Here is a 17841-nt window from a genome sequence, read left to right on the forward strand (position 1 = left end):
TCACATGCTGTATTGTTGACTTAAAATAAAGAGGTTAGTTTCACTCTTCGTAAAAAGAGGAGGGAGAGCGCCAAGGTCAAGTTCCAGTTAAGATACTGTCAACTGAAAAATGTTCTCCAAGTGTACATGTCCACTGGTGCGCGTCTCACAGGTCAAACATATCATATGTGAGATGTACACTGGTATTGGAGAATTATCATTATCAAGTGAAATACAATAAAGATATCTTGTCACGGAGATGGGAAAATGCATTTGTTTCTTTAATTATTTTTTAATAGTTTGCAACTTCTCTTCCAATGACCAAAATAGCTAACCGTAATACTCAGGCACCACAGCGATACAGCTATTAGCACTGTTACCTCACAACAAGAAGGTCCTGAATCCACCAGCTGGCTTGAGCCTCCTGTGTGGAGAGTTCCTTGTTTGCATGGGTTCATTCTGGGTATTCTCGCATCAGCGGATTAGATTAATTGTTGATTGTAATTGGCAATAGGTGTTGTGGTTGTCTGTCTTTCTTTGTTAGCCCTTTAACACACTGGTAACTTGTCCACGGTGTACCCCACCTTTCATCTTATTACAGCTGGGATAGGCTTCATACAGACAACTCTATGTCAGTCAAGACCATTGAACCTTTCCGATTCTATGGAATCAGCCCATAAAAATCAAAAACCATGCCTGATTTAAATTTCGCCTTCAAAGTCATCTTGTCATGATATCGGCTCAGCAGCTATTTTTTAGATTGCTCCCCATAGATAAAAGCCTTTGTAATACACGCTAAATCCCATCTATAACAGGCTAACTTCATTTTCCAAATATGAATGTGGAAGAAACTCCAGGAAGCCAAATCTGGCTAGTAGGGTTGGTGGTGAGTGAAGATTATATCAATGTGGCCAAAAAGAACTCTTGTGTTGTCAAATGATGGCAAGCACCACAGTCCTGTAGCTTTCTGCTGAACGTTGTCCTTCAGCACATCATGATATTAGGGTGAAAGTCTTTATGTTTGTTATTTTGTTTTCTTTCACTTATTTCTGCAAATACAACGTAATTGTTTAAAGTGAGAAGTGAACAGCTCGTTTTGGTCATTTACAGTGGGGCAAAAAAGTATTTAGTCAGCCACCGATTGTGCAAGTTCCCCCACCTAAAATGATGACAGAGGTCAGTAATTTGCACCAGAGGTACACTTCAACTGTGAGAGACAGAATGTGAAAAAAAAATCCATGAATCCACATGGTAGGATTTGTAAAGAATTTATTCGTAAATCAGGGTGGAAAATAAGTATTTGGTCAATAACAAAAATACAACTCAATACTTTGTAACATAACCTTTGTTGGCAATAACAGAGGTCAAACGTTTACTATAGGTCTTTACCAGGTTTGCACACACAGTAGCTGGTATTTTGGCCCATTCCTCCATGCAGATCTTCTCGAGAGCAGTGATGTTTTGGGGCTGTCGGCGAGCAACACGGACTTTCAACTCCCGCCACAGATTTTCTATGGAGTTGAGGTCTGGAGACTGGCTAGGCCACTCCAGGACTTTCAAATGCTTCTTACGGAGCCACTCCTTTGTTGCCCGGGCGGTTTATTTTGGATCATTGTCATGTTGGAAGACCCAGCCTCGTTTCATCTTCAAAGTTCTCACTGATGGAAGGAGGTTTTGGCTCAAAATCTCACGATACATGGCCCCATTCATTCTGTCCTTAACACGGATCAGTCGTCCTGTCCCCTTGGCAGAAAAACAGCCCCATAGCATGATGTTTCCACCCCCATGCTTCACAGTAGGTATGGTGTACTTGGGATGCAACTCAGTATTCTTCTTCCTCCAAACACGACGAGTTGAGTTTATACCAAAAAGTTCTACTTTGGTTTCATCTGACCACATGACATTCTCCCAATCCTCTGCTGTATCATCCATGTGCTCTCTGGCAAACTTCAGACGGGCCTGGACATGCACTGGCTTCAGCAGCGGAACACGTCTGGCACTGCGGGATTTGATTCCCTGCTGTTGTAGTGTGTTACTGATGGTGACCTTTGTTACTTTGGTCCCAGCTCTCTGCAGGTCATTCACCAGGTCCCCCCGTGTGGTTCTGGGATCTTTGCTCACCGTTCTCATGATCATTTTGACCCCACGGGATGAGATCTTGCGTGGAGCCCCAGATCGAGGGAGATTATCAGTGGTCTTGTATGTCTTCCATTTTCTGATGATTGCTCCCACAGTTGATTTTTTCACACCAAGCTGCTTGCCTATTGTAGATTCACTCTTCCCAGTCTGGTGCAGGTCTACAATACTTTTCCTGGTGTCCTTCGAAAGCTCTTTGGTCTTGGCCATGGCGGAGTTTGGAGTCTGACTGTTTGAGGCTGTGGACAGGTGTCTTTTATACAGATGATGAGTTCAAACAGGTGCCATTCATACAGGTAACGAGTGGGGGACAGAAAACCGTCTTACAGAAGACGTTACAGGTCTGTGAGAGCCAGAGATTTTCCTTGTTTGAGGTGACCAAATACTTATTTTCCACCCTGATTTACGAATAAATTCTTTACAAATCCTACCATGTGAATTCATGGATTTTTTTTTCACATTCTGTCTCTCACAGTTGAAGTGTACCTCTGGTGCAAATTACTGACCTCTGTCATCATTTTAAGTGGGGGAACCTGCACAATCGGTGGCTGACTAAATACTTTTTTGCCCCACTGTATATAAATGCAAGTTCAATAAAGGCTTTAATAGTCTGAAAAAACATTTGTGTTAAATAATAAAATACAAGATTGACAATGTATGCTTTATATCGGTTGCTAATTAAAACACGGTGCCATTATTCAGTGAGGAAGAACTTAAATAAATTAATACATCTAAATGCTCTAAATTCAAGCTCAAAGAAATGGGCCAACTGTAGAAGGAAGAAATGAGAATGAATTTCAGTCTTGAACCTGTAGGGGTTAAATAATAAGAAAATATAAAATGCCAACATGCTTAATCTTTCAAACTGAAAGCACTTTCGGGCTTAGCTTCTGATAATAAACATAGCTTTAGGACAGTTGAGTGTGGCATCTATCTTCCTCTCGCTCTCACTCTCTCAATTTCTGTTCATTCAAACAGAAGTAACTGCAAGTGCCAGCAACACATTTTGACATCTGCTGATGGTGGCAGTAATTCATGACAAACATCCACACTGCCTGTCTACATCCACGTTTGACACAAATGTGTAGCCATCATCACTGCTTCCACAAAACAGATACAGGCCGGTAAGCCGCAAATCCTATTTTTGACCACAGCCGATAATTCTTGCAAAAACCAGAGAGTCAATATTTTATCACAGGGGTACAGCAAACACATGCAGATGCATTGTTGGTATGTTTTCTTCTTAAATATTGATTCCTAAGCCACTCTGCAGCCATCTGGTCTGTGGAATATATTCTGGATGTGAAACGCACGCACACACACACACACACACACACACACACACACACACACACACACACACACACACACACACACACACACACACACACACACACACACACAGCCACGTGTGCAGATGCGTTGTTCTGTCTCTCAGAATATTTTACACACTCAAACATATGTGCACACAAGCAGTCATTACCAAGATTTCAAGTGACACTGCTTTGACATACAGTTAGTCAGCTCCAACCCTCGTCCTAACTATAGAACCATAAATCAAAAAACTATTCCCAGCCCTTTTAAACCTAACTTTAACTTTAACTTAACCCAACCCCAAAGCATATCTGGACCTTAAATTATCGGGTACATTGGTAATACTCAACTACACAATGACACATGAAGGTGAGCACATACAGGTGAATGTGAAAAACACATGAACACACAAGCATCATCTTTTTTTTGCCAGCTCTTACACAAAGACTCACAAGGGCAGACACCCTTGCACTTGCCTCTCACATGCCCTTGCTCAGAGGGGAAACAGATTTCTTTCCAAAAACGAGTAACAGAGACACATGAAAGGACGTTCAATTTGTTTTGTTCTGGATTCCAAATGTAATTTCACATGACTGTCTCAACCGCAGTCGCGTTGCCTGCAACAATGGCCTTGTTCCACTCATTTGCCTCTTTCTTCATGTGTCACCGCTGAAGTGCCTTTGGACAGCTTCAAGCTGCAGATGTTGCTAGAGCACCTCCTTCCTCATATACAAGCACTTTATTCGTCAGCGTAATTGTATTAGAATGCACCTCCAATCCTCTGTAACAGAAAGATGTAAGCCGCTTCGCTTGCTTGTGGAGGGATCAACAGTCTGTCCTTTAAAAGCCTTGCAAAGCTGTGTGTGTGTATGTGTGTGTACATATACAGTATGTGCATCTACAGTTCTCTGTGTATACACACTTTGCATCCGTCCACACATATTTCTTCACCTCAGTCACACATACAGTCATACAGTATAAGCAGAACCACCTCTGTGTAGTGTGATTAGGTATAGCTGTCGTTAAATTGTGCTGAGCACAGCCAGGGCATTGCTGAGGATTGGGTAGCCCTGTCTCCACAGAGAGAGAGATCAAGAGAGAGTGAGAGGGAGACGGAGAGAGAACACACACAGACATGTATACACACACACACACACACACACACACACAGTCTGTCTGTCTCCACCTTGTCTTTAGCCCGTCGCCAGGAAGCAGCTGGCCTGAATATCTGAGTGCCTTTAATGAATTGACATATTTTGGGTGTGAGACTTTGGTGATTAAAAGCAATAAGACTAATATTCCTGGGTTGGTTTGGAGTCAAAAGGGGATTCTCCTACGAGAGAAAGCGATGGAGGAATGTGAGGAGAGAGAGCAATGTGCTTTGCAATGTGCAGTGTCCCAGTCCTCCCCAGTACAACACTTGGGGAATAACCCTGATTAGAGCAGAAGGAGTACAAATGAAGCTTTTTAAAAAAGGGGGAAGGAGTTTGGAGAGACATTTGTTGGTTGCTCTTAGAACTGGAGCCCTAGACTGCTTTGGTTGGAGGTTTGTATTTCATTTAGTTTGTTATGGAGGCACACTGTAGAACTCTGGGTTTGACCTTTCAAAACTAATATCTAAAACATTTCTAAAACTCATGTTAAAGTTACAGACTAAACACAACAAGCTAATGTAGCAGTTTAAACTTACAGTATGTAACATTTGGCTCCCATTTTCTGGCAGCAAGTACAAAAACACTGATGACCCTTACGATGTATGCCTATAACGGTAATTTCTGTTGGTTCTGTCTGTTTTTTGACTGCAACCCTTTCACTTAATGCATTTTTTCTTTTAGTTATGTGAAGCAAAAGAAACTTTTCTTGCACACTCTAGGTTTTTCCTCCACACCACCACATTTGTTGTTGCTACAGCTTACCTGATCTCCATGATGATGGTCCACTCTTTAGTTTTGGCAAGCCAATCATGGCAGTTGGTAAAATGATGATAAAAATTTATAACAACTACTCATAAAAGGCTTAAGAACTTTTCCAATTTGTATATTTGTGCACCACAGTTTTTTTCCTTTTAAATGAACATGATCAGTTATCTTTTTTAAAAAAAAATCACTACCTCACTATAAGTTGTAAAAAACACCCATTATGCCAAGGAACATCAACATTATGCTTTATATCCAATATCAACCGACATGGATGTAAGAGTGGTATACGAGAGTACAGCATGTCTTAATGGCACACAAAAGACTGGATTTTGCAGACTTTTTTAATTGTGTCTTGATATACCTCGCAATTAGTAACATGATACAACTAAAATAAATAATCCATGTTTTTCTACAAAAAATCTAGAGTTTTCTCTAACCTTAAAAATGCCACCACTTTCATGGTTAAATAAAGGATTATTATAAGCTGGCACAGGATCCAAAACAATCACTGACATTGAAGTCAAGGTTCGCAAATTTAGTTTTTCCAAAGTTGACATCTTGTTGCAACGGGGTTATTTTATTCATTCATCTGGAAATGCCTCCAATTTAATTTAAAAGGGTAAAAAATGATATTTGGTTTGAACATCCTGCTTTCTCTGACTGTCTGTTAGCAAGGTTATGTTTTGCAGTCAAAGTAACTGAAATGGCTCTTTGGTCTTAAAGATGTTTCCCAACCTTTCCAAGAAGCTTTTCAGCTTCCTTTGATTCATAACATCTAGATATAATTTGAAGTGATGCAATATGTTTAAAGAAAGCCTAAAGTGAACATTTTGGCAGCTAATATATAGTGCCTCAAACTGTGCCTCGAGGCATGTCTCCCTGGATATTTTCATTAAATGATCATCTTAGGTCACAGTGCTTCTTCAACACATTAATGCTTTTTTTTATTTGCACACTGTGCTATTACTCTGTGAAAGCAGTTTAGCTTGAAAGCTACGGTCATGCCAAAAGTCATGACATTAAATATTATCTTTAAAGCAATGCTTCATTTAATTAGCCTACAAGTCTGACAGATATTTAACATGAATCACTTCCCTGATATGTCTAACAGAACACGCAATCGGAGTAAGAAGGTTCAGTGCAGATATGTTGTGATTTTTAAAAAAAGAAAAGAAAAGGAAAAAAAGAAGCACTTGAAACATACAGATGGAAAAAATCTATGTTTACCTCATCCAGTTGTTGCACTCAATGGTATGAAAGCTGACAGTTGACAGGTCAGGGTGTGGAGGTTTAACTTTAACATATCACAATTTGCAGAGCAGCAGTAACGTACAATGGATAGACAGAATACTCGAAAACATACCTTCCCACATGTGCAGACAAACACGCAAGTCCAAATTGAATATTAGTTCAATTACATTAATAATTTTATATAGCATAATGCAAAAGTGCTGCTGCACATAAACAGCATATCACACATATCAGATTTAACCGCATAATTCCCAATATCATCCCTGCTGGCTTATTTTCTTTCTATAAATCTGAAGACATCCTTAATTCAAACACAATATTGGGCTTGAAGAGCTGTACTGGACACAGATTTGTCTATATCTTGCAAAAACATGGAAGAAATGTCTTGACCCTAATCTTGTGCATACAGTTTTATCAATATACAGTATGTGTATGTATGCCTAAGACTCATTATCTGCATGAATTTGTATTTTAAGGCTGTTTGTTTCTTCAGCACTCAGTGACTCTTCACAGATTTCTTTTTGTGCCTTTGTGTGTGTGTGTGTGTGTGTGTGTGTGTGTGTGTGTGTGTGTGTGTGTGTGTGTGTGTGTGGCGGGGGAGGGGGGGTGGTGTGGGTGTGACCACTGGACATATTTATGTGGTGTATTGAGAGTGTGAAGCAAAAATGACAACGTGAGACAATAGTGACACTTACGTAACAGTGGCATCTTTTACTGTTCTGATCGTATGCTTCATGTCACCACACTGTCACTCATTCTGTTTCTTACTTTTAACAAGGTCCAGCACTGAGTGCACCATTAGTGTTTGCAAACAAGCATGTTGTGTATGTGTAATACTTAGATAATGTGATGTGTATCATTTAATGTCCACTGTATAACCTAGAAAAATAAAAGGTGTAGCGCTATCAGTGGAATTTCAGTTAAAGTATGCATGTAAACGTTATAGTTCTCATAGTATTACTAACAATATATGTTGTCTTCATTATAGTGCATATACTGTATGTAAGTATATACTTAGATGTCTGTGAAGGTTCTCCATACTTGATGTAGATATGGAGTTGCGTTAGTATATACAGCATTATGAACTTATTTTTGTGCTTATGGTATGGTTGTGGGCAAAACACTTTTAAATAAATACACCTATGTTGCGTGTGTTTTCACAAACTGCTTTTGACAAACACCGACACGCACACACACACACACACACACAGAGGATTTAATAGTTCAATAAATTGCATCGCATGTATGTTGCACCTTACCTTTTATGTTCAGCTTTGCAGGAGATTTCACAGCCGCCTACCAATTTTTGCCTGATTGACAACCTAAAGGTGGAGTCCACTACTGCAAAGTGTTTACTCACCAAAGGCATTAAACATAACTGTCAATTAGGAGTGGAAGTCAAGGCTCCTAATGGCCTTGTTTAGACTTTTGTGCGGACATGTATTAGTGTGTCTCAGTCTAAGAGCGAGTGTGTGCGTGTGTGTGTGTGGACTTAGACCCGTAAGGATCACTATGAAATCCTGCACAACTTACTCTCCCCTTGATCATCCAGAGTAGTGAACATTTCACTTGACACCTTTACGAGAGGACAGGACCTTGGACTCATTTTTAACGTCCCCCCTCATTCACTTTGATGTGTTTTATTAAACACAACTGCACCTGATTTGTACGCCTCTCTCTTTGGTCTCTCGATTTTTCCCTGAATATTTGTAGTACTTTCCTTTGACTCTGAACATCAGCAGTATTTATGGATAGGTCTTAATGGGTGAGTTTACCATGGAGGGTTTAATAGCATCAAACAGGTTAAAATAAAAGACAGGTTACATTAAAGGCTAATGGTGCTTTTCATATTATTTTGCCTTACTTTTACACAAGACCTCAAATTTGCTATAAAAAAATAAGTGGTATTGTTTCTGATATAGCTCTATAAAGCTAAGTTCACATCTTGGAATTTCAGCTGGTTATTTTTTAGTGTTTTATATGCAATTTTAAAAACATGATCTCACTGTATCATGCAAGAGAATAGCTGCATTACATCCTCAACGCAAGAAAACAGGCTAATTATTCTTGCTTCTGTCTGCCCATGATAGACACATGCATACTGAAGCTAAAATAATATGCAAGTGTCAATTTTTCTTTTAACATCTGGGCATCTGTAGCAAATCAGTCAACTGCCTAATAGTCTTCCTTAACATCATGTCAAATTAACACTGCACCTCCAGTAAAGGACAACTGTAAAATAGTAATTGGCTACAGTGAAACTTTAGCTTCAGCAGGTGTGTATCAGAGATAAACGCTTGAGCCATTTTGGAGGAGAAAGTGTTGATAGGAGGATAAAAGATACACAGAGCTCATGAATTATCTGCATATGCGAGCTACTTATTTGATCAGCGATAAGGGGAATGAGTCCACTTGCTCTCAAGTCTGTGCTCGCATGAAGCCTATGAGCCCTGCGATAACATCAATGTAGTTTTCAATGACGACTAGTCCTTAGTAACGATCGCATCTTTGTTGGTAGGCTATTTGATGGGATTATGTCTTTATTTGGTATGCAGTGCATGGAACTAAAAGAATATCTAGATTAGTTTAAATCATTCCCCGACACTAAAACATTGCTTTATGGTACTAAGCAAACCGTCTGTTTTGCCCTTGAGGATCAATATCGAGGCTGTGTCAAGGTTACCCTAGTTTCTTCCACAAATAGTCTGAATGGATGTGGACCAAAGAAGAGCTATTTCAAAAGAGTCAGGAATTCCTCTGCACAATTGTGACTAATTGTGGCATAAATTCACAATTGTTTCATAAGGGGTTTCACAGCTTGAAATTTGTCATGTGCAATGGCCGCCTTGTTCCTATTTTCACCTGCCGTTGCTCTCAGTCAAACAAAGAGGAGGGGTGGAAGTTTCTTTTCATGTGTTCAAAGGTGACTGGTTGCCGAGCACTTTCTCTTTTTTTTTTTTTTTTTGAATGAAACAATAACACTTTTTTATTGCAAGCAAATGTTGACATTTGAAGGGAGCAGCAGCAGGTGACAGAAAGAAAAAGCGAGTGAGAGGCAGGGCCCCTATGTGCTCTCGAGACTGCCTCCGGTGCTATTTGACAACAGTGCGCGTCCCTGGGGGAGCCCACCTGAGAATAAAGTATGCATTTCAATAAATCAGCTGCTAATGAAAGCATTTTGACTGAGGAAGAAACTGGCCAGGTGCTATAACATTCATGTCTTCCGTCTACTGCAGCAGTCTGTTAGTGAGGTAGAGGTAAATGATAAAATATTTCAATTCACAGCACTGATGAACCAAAGAACCTGAAAAAAAAAATAGTGATGGTTTCATGAATAATCCAAAGGTGACTTTTACACCATCCTGGGAGTGTAACACTATTTACTCTTTGAGCAAAGTATGCATTTATGTCACAAAGACTTGTTTTAACTTAAAAGATGGTCTAAGTGAGTTAAGGTAGGTTTACCCTCCACTGCTCCCTTGGTAGCAGCTAAATATTACGTCGTTGGTATGGGGAGGGGTGGGGGTCCCATGACATTTGGACTGCTCCAAAGCACAGATTCAACTGGAAAATGAAGGATTAGCTTTTAGTCTAGCTGGGAGCAATGATGGAGGCCTCTTCTTGGAGGATGTCAATATTGTATATTTGAGTATTTCATACCTTATATCACAATAAGGTGAAAAAATATTTAAATTAATAATTAGAATAATAATAATAATAACTAAAGACTACCTTTTTTCTTTCTAATTTGTTCAGTTAGCTGTGTGATATAATATCCAGCCATGATGAAAAGCAGTGAAAAGCCTGTCCGATTAGGGCCCATCACACAGCCCATTGGAGCTGGCAGATGCTTAGATAGACTTTTATGGATTGCTCAATGCCGTGCTGTAATGAAGCAGGCAGTGCTGACCCATCCTGAACCAGGCTAAAAAGCTCCAGGGACGGCCCCGCTGGGAGCCCATAATGCCCGATGCGTCCCACGGCTGTATTAATCACACTGAAAAATAAATGTGTGGCAGGGAGAGGGGAGCTGGGAGAAAAATGAAATAAAATAAGCATCTCGTTTATCCCCATCAAGGTCCTGAATATGTGACCGAGGGAGATCCCCTGACCAGACGCTTTAAAAGAAAATGATTGTCCATTTAGAAAGAATGGATTGTGCAATCTGTGAGAACTCATAATCTTCATGAAAAGTGAGATTCATCAAACATCTCCCATCTGCAACTGACAAAACAAAAGAATAATGAGCAGAAAGAATAAAAAAAAAGGAATAAAAAATGCAACAGGGTTAAACAGTGTTATGACTAAAAGAAAGACTGCCAAAGATGAATGTAATAGTTGGGAAAACAGTTTAATATTTTCTCATTTGAATAATGGATATAATACCCCACCAGTATATCTTTACCAGCGAGTTTTGATTTTATTTACATTCAAAGATATAAATTAGTAAAAGTACTCCTGATAACAAGATTGGGTCGCCTTTTTCCCAAATGCGTTTCAAATAAAAACCGTCCATAATATATATATATATATATATATATATATATATATATATATATATATATATATATATATATATATATATATATATATATATATATATGTATATATATTTACAAAACAAACGGACGATGTCAGTTTCCCATTTTTGCAATACAACTTGCATAAATTATAGGTATCGTTTCGCCATCCTTTTAAAAAAATAAATATCAAATGTAGGCTATTCCACTTTGAAGTCCTCAAGTTCACTTCAGTTCAATTCGGTCCACTTTGCGTCCCCAAGACACCTCGGTTTCAGGCCAAATTTTAGTTTTTATTTTCACACGTAAATATATACTGAAATAATATACCGTGGCAAATAAGCAAACTAGAGGAACCTGAGAAATAACATGTAAATCACATATAATGGGAGATCGGTTTCAAACCAGCATATGTAATTGTCGTCCAAATTGCCTCAAACAGAACGGCGGAAATAATACAATAACATTCTGACAAACGTGAGCTGAAGAAAAAGTCCCAGTCTGCGTGGGGCTTAGAAAGCGGTAGCAGCTGTCATTCCGACTAAATGGTGGCACCAGATCCGATTTGGAGTAAAGGTTATGTGGGTTAAAACGTGAGGCTAAGGGGTGGCGTCCTTTGTCGTTTTATAGTCAAAGCAATTGTGACACCTACCTGCAGACCATGGAAATTAAAAAAAAGTCCCACACGATCAAATGATCAATTTCGTCCACCACCACAGAAAACATGAACAAAAACACCTCTATACTGCAAGTGCTCATTAAAAATGAGGGGGGGGGGGTGGTCTCTGCTTATACTGCTACTTAAACGTCCTTAAGCTATTCGTCGGCATGTAGGGAAAGCTTTAAATGTGCGCAAGGAAAGTAACCACCACAGCTACCTAAGTGACATTTGAAAACGTGAAGTTCCACGATGACTGCACACAGCAAACAAACTCATTTGTTTGCTTTTGGCTGACTCTGTGTAATTAGAATTATTCCAGGTTGAAAGATAAGGTCTTGGGCCCGCTGCGCGCGCGCGCACACACAGGAAGCATTAAAAATAGGATTCCTGCTCAAAACTATGGCAACATTTTGTCTGCTTATTGGATTCACAGGGTGCCTACTGTGTGTGTGTGTGTGTGTCCGCGCGCGTGTCTGAGCGCATGGATAAGCTTGTTTCAGGCCCGTCCTTCATAGTGTTGTTTTAATGTGTATCTGTAGACGCGATCTTGTAAGTTTTGTTTGCAATTGGCTTGTATGTTATATCCCTACTGCTTTGTAAGGCAAGATTGTTGCAAATAGAAACCCCGTCACCGGATTCTTATGATCCCGTGGGATCATCGGAAAGATCAAAATATGCGTAGTTTTTTTTTTCTTTTTTAAGGGCTGGTAGGCAATTATAAATTGATTACTCCGGGAGATTACTGCAATGAAAACGAATAACAGGCCATAGTGCGCGTTCATTTCCTTACTGCGCTGAAAAATGTCCAACTTAATAAGTCATTTAGTCTCATATTCAGTCCTAAAATGTACTCTTCTTAGCACAAATGAAAAATCACGTCGTGTTAGCTGTTTCTTGTAAAAGATCGCTTGAATATGAAGGCTTCAATTTGTTCTGTTTTGGTGCTATTTGTTTTTTTTGTTTTTGTTTTTTTCTTTCCCGAAACAAGGCTAAGGAGTTCAGATCATGCTTTGGTGTCATTGCAGTGACACATGGAAGTGAAAAAGAAAACCAGTTAGTTTGCATTGGAAACAAGTGAGCTCATTTTACCTCCAGCGTGGCGCCATTTCCTTACAGGGTTGAATTAAAATACAAATTTAGGACTCAACACTAGATTAAATAAGTTTTCATAAGTTAGTCTCTCTCTTTTTTTTAAATTATTATGATTTTTTTTTTACCGCGTCATATTTTACGTACCTTTCTTTGCTTCTAAATTTGCGGTTCTGAAATGCTGTTGCTGCTGCTCAACAACAATCTGGTTTGGATTATTTTTAACGAGGGGAGAGTCTGGCCTGTGTTTGGGGTTTGTGCTGGCCTCCAGAGCCTGCTGAGAAGAACTGAGACCCTCGTTTGCAGCAGCAGCGGCAGCGGCGGCGGCGGCAGCAGCCAGACTCACTCCAGATGAATTAGTGTACCGCAGGATCCCTTGACCCTGCAGGGGGCTGAAGTTGCCATAGTTTGTGTAATTGCTATAAAAGGGTGAAGTGTAATAAATAGGTCTTCCGAGGATGGAGGGGGGCGGGTAGAGGGAGGGCGAACTGGCAGCCGGGGATGCTGCGGAAGGCGTTGGGGAAGTGAGAAGTCCACCGCTGGAGGAGGGGCAATTTGGTTGCCCAGTTGACTGCCCCAGTTGCTGTTGCTGATGTTGGTGCTTTTGGTCCGAGGTAGCAATTTCCGCCAGCGACCACAATTTGGGTTTGACCGTGGGGTTAGGAGGCGCTCCCGAAGAAGGCCTGTTGTCAAGGCATGAGGAGGATTTATTGGTGTTAATATTGTTGCTACTGACGAGGCTCCGTGCTAAATCCTCGCGTTGGCTGTGGAGATGGTGGAGATGGTGGAGGTGGTGGTGGTGGTGATGGTGATGACTGAGAACTGGAGCTTCTACTCCGGTCAGTGGCGATGACGTGACGGGTTTAGGTGAAAGCTGAGCCCGCTGGTCGCGGTTTGGGTCCTCGCCGTCCTCTTCGCATTTGTCGCCGGCTTGTTCCGAGCCAAGCTCGCCCACACAGACCTTCTCCCCGTCTGACTCTGCCGAGCAGGAGTGGTCCGTCAGGGTGTCTACGTGCAAGCTGATGCCTAAGACGAGCATGCAAATAAATGGAAAAGGGTTAGAAATGTTAAAGAAAGTGAGAAAGTCTCAAAAGTAAACTGTATAAAACTTATAAAGTCCATTAATCGTTAATACTTTACAGCCAGCCTTACTTAAATAGTGGTACATGCATCATTTATAAAGTAGGCTGGATTTAATGTATATTTTATACCATAACAATTGTACTGTCTTTTTTCTTTTTTTTTTTTTACATAATCATGCACGTCGACGTTTTCATCGTAACAATATTAACAGTCTAGTTTTATTGAGACCACTTATGACTACTGCTATGCTCGGTGTCTGCTTGCCAGTGACCTGTCATTAATCACGCTTAAGAAAATAAAATGTTCCTTCTAACAGGTCATTACGTGTAGCTTGAGTCTTAGAACCTCGTTTTTCATTAAAAATTGATATCAATCAACGTGGCTACCTAAATAGTTCGTGGACTCGACTGTCTTGCAAACACATTTTAATTTTAAAAATATATATATGTGTGTGTGTGTGTGTGTGTGTGTTAGAACTATAATTCACGTAACTGAGTTATAATTTCATCTCTTTGATATTTTGACATAAAGCAGCAGTGCAGCACATAACTTGTGAAGTAAATAAAATGGGCACCCCCTCCTTCCCATCCAACTCTGAATTGATCATGACCTGGTCGCCGGATAATACCCCACCTTCATCCTCCGCTGAAGCCTCGCTGTTATCCAGGGTTTTTTCTGAGCGCTCCACTTCTTTCCTCTCGCCGTCCCCGTCTTCTTCGTCCTCGTCTTCGCTCTTATTCCGGGGTGCCCATGTCATCTTATTCTCCTTCTTGAGCCTCCTCCGAGCGTTTGCGAACCAAGTAGAGACCTGCGTCAGGGTCATCTTGGTGATAATTGCCAGCATGATTTTTTCTCCTTTCGTCGGATACGGGTTCTTCCTGTGCTCCTGCAGCCAGGCCTTCAAGGTGGCCGTGGCGTCCCTGGTGGCATTTTTGCGGTAAGCCGGGTCGTTGAGCTGGAAGGGGTATCCTGGGCTCCCGTAAGGGGGATAACTCAACGCCCCGGCCATGCCTGTGGTGTGCGCGTCGTATGGAGAGGACTGGATAAAAGTTGGAGGAAAAAAGAAAGAAAGAAAAAGTCAAGAGCTGAGCTGAGTTAGACTGACATTAAAAAGAATTTAAAAAAAAAAATTGACATTAATGTGGCTTGTACAAAGTGACTTATATTGAAAAACAATTTCCTATACGTTGGACATTACAAATTTATATGTATATATAAACTTTACATTTTGACGAATAATAATAAATGATAAGACAAAAATTACATCATAAGTAGCTATAACTGTACATGCTTTATTCAACAGTGTTTAAAAAAGTAGGCCTATAACCATTCCTTTTTGAAAAACGTGTCCAAACAAGTGAAAAATGTCGGGACTCAAATATAAAAGTAGTACCAGATTTTATCTTCATTTTATATCAATTATATATTATAAAGTGATTTAAATATCGTCGCAGGATTTCGGAATGCAGTGGACTGTTTCATATAAACAAAGCATAAATAATAACTAATTGTTTAAGTATTATTGTTGTTATTGTTGTTATGGTTTAACCCACTTGTCGGGTTGAATCAAAAAGGACTAATTGTAAACAGGCATGCTGAACACATCGTGGGCAAAAGCAGGCCACAAAAAGCCGAGGAGTAATGGTTAACTAATGGTTAGGATCATTATCGGATTAACTAATAACAGGGTTCCCCTTTATATAGCAGTTAAGATAACAAAAAGGAAATTTTAATTTTCTTTAATCACCTATTAACCAACTCATTTCCTTTCAGTGGCTGCTTTTTGTTTATGGTGGCAGCTCCAATGTGTTAACATATCGTCTCTTTGCAGCATTAGAAATCCCATTAGCGAATCACTTGATGTGCACCTTTCCTAGAACGCTTGAGGTGCCCTGTGTCATTAACATTGCGAGTCATGCTTTTCGTGTTAAAATTTAGTTTATTTAACCAAGAATTATACCACCCCATCCATTCCTGATTTTAGTGCGTGGCTGATGAAGAAAAGGGTCATAGTTTGTGTTATATTCGATTTCTATGGCGCATAAAGTCGATGCTTAGAAGCCAGACGCTTAAAAGGCAATCCTAGGTATTCCATTTTATACAATTAACTGCGCAGGAAGTGTTAAGCGTCAATAAAGCCATTCCAATCTGCGGCTCACGATCAGAAATCCCATTTAAGCCAAGGGGGTCAAAGATTTTTATAGCGAGGACCCCTCTAAAAGGCCACCAGATATGAATGTATAGCACTCCATGGTAAAGTTCCGCAACTACTTTCTGTGGAGTGAATCATGACAAAAAAAAGAAAAGAAAACGCAAACCGATTTATCGGCGCTGTTCGCCTGCGACTTTAAAACGCCGACAATCGCCTTCTCGGAAGCTTTATCATAAAGAAACACAAAGAAGATGTTTTACCATGTACGATGGGAATCCCGTGGTTGGATCCGTGGAGTATGACAGTGGAGTGGAGAAGCCTGCACCGGCCGAAGCGGAGAAAGCAGCTGACCCGGGATATGGGCTGAAGGCTGAGCCAGACGACGACCTCGCCAAGTCTTCGTTCCGCGGGGCGGCCAAAGCCGAGGCCCCGTAAGCCGGACATGAATACAGCGCCAGAGAGCCCGGGGGCTGGTAGAGGTAACCCTGAGGATAGGACATTGGTGAGCGCGCGTTAGGTCGCCGAATCCAAAAAGGGGGAGGAAAAAAAACGCACAAGGCGGCGGACAACAGCGGCCAAAATAATAAACAATCAACTCAATAATCAGCCGTGCAAACAGTCATCAGAGAGTGAAAATAAAAAAAAAGGCCTCCCTCCACTGCCCCCTTACTGGGAAAAACCCCCCGAAAGATCTGTTAAAGTGCCCACATAGAGGCAATGTGGCATGCGTCTTGATCCCCTAGCGTCCGATGTTTTTAGTACGCAGCACTATGAAGTGAGGAGTTAGGAGGGAACGAGCCAGTGGAGTTTCAGACACACAGAGCATTGGGGGAAACAGGAGCTGTCACTCCGGCTCATCTGAATATCCCATCCCCGCCCCCTTTCTGTCTGATAGAAATGGAGCCTCGGAACATAACCAAAGAATCCACACGGCAAATCGTAGCGTCCGTCCGTCCTATGAATAGACGTTTGACTTGGAATGAGGCTATTTAAAACTTTTTTTTCACCCCCTTAGTATCAGACATATCCTCCAACTAAATGTTATAGTGATCCCAAATTATTAAGTCCAAGCCTCGCAGTTATAGCTCATTTTCCATTTGTTTCAAGAGAAATTCACCATGATTATACAGTCGACTCGCAACGTCCGTTTCAGTTTCATTATTTCAAAAACGGTTAAATCCAATTTAATTGGCTTCTTAGGCTGAGTATTTTTGCAGCACATGACATGCGCAGAAAGGGCGGTGAAATAAAAGTTCATCTGTTTTACTGACAGTACTTTTTTTCTTGTCGTTTTATTTTGCTTTAAAACTAAGTTGACTGTGGTACACGGTGTCTGTGTGATTAAATCCAATCCAATAACAACGGAAAGGCTGAGGAGGGAGATCGAACAGGAGCGAGAGTATAAAATGGCCAATGCTCTCCACTTGCAGCTGGTTATTTTGCCTGTAGTTCACAAACCGACACATCCATGAACGTATGTGTACTCCGATATGTAGGCGCTCCTCACGCAGTGCGCGCTCTGGCCTGCGGGAGGCGTACACCGCTCCCGAAGTTTCACTACTTAGCGCATCTACATGGCCTCCGCTTATTATTACAATTTCATTCATCACCAGTAATTACATAGGAGGTTGTGGTCTGTTGTCGCTTCATCAAGGGCGGTGTTTCCTCTATGCAGACACCAAGATTAACCACCAACTCCAACCAAGCTTGTTTACTTGGTCAGTGCGTTTGGATGCT

General features: G+C 40.7%; 1 protein-coding gene across 1 annotated transcript; it reads right to left on the reverse strand.

The window, feature by feature from the left end:
• Window positions 1–11171: 11171 nt before the first annotated feature.
• On the reverse strand, window positions 11172–16911 carry irx2a (iroquois homeobox 2a). The gene is made up of 3 exons (XM_080895739.1): window positions 16365–16911; window positions 14586–14991; window positions 11172–13895 (listed from the first exon to the last, which is right to left on the reverse strand). Exons 1-3 carry the CDS (start codon window positions 16602–16604, stop codon window positions 13009–13011), a joined length of 1533 nt encoding a protein of 510 aa, XP_080751865.1. The 5' UTR covers window positions 16605–16911; the 3' UTR covers window positions 11172–13008.
• Between the last annotated feature and the right edge of the window lie 930 nt (window positions 16912–17841).

The sequence above is a fragment of the Rhamphochromis sp. 'chilingali' genome, assembly GCF_963969265.1.
Source record: "Rhamphochromis sp. 'chilingali' genome assembly, chromosome: 11".
NCBI classification, from domain to species: Eukaryota; Metazoa; Chordata; class Actinopteri; order Cichliformes; family Cichlidae; genus Rhamphochromis; species Rhamphochromis sp. 'chilingali'.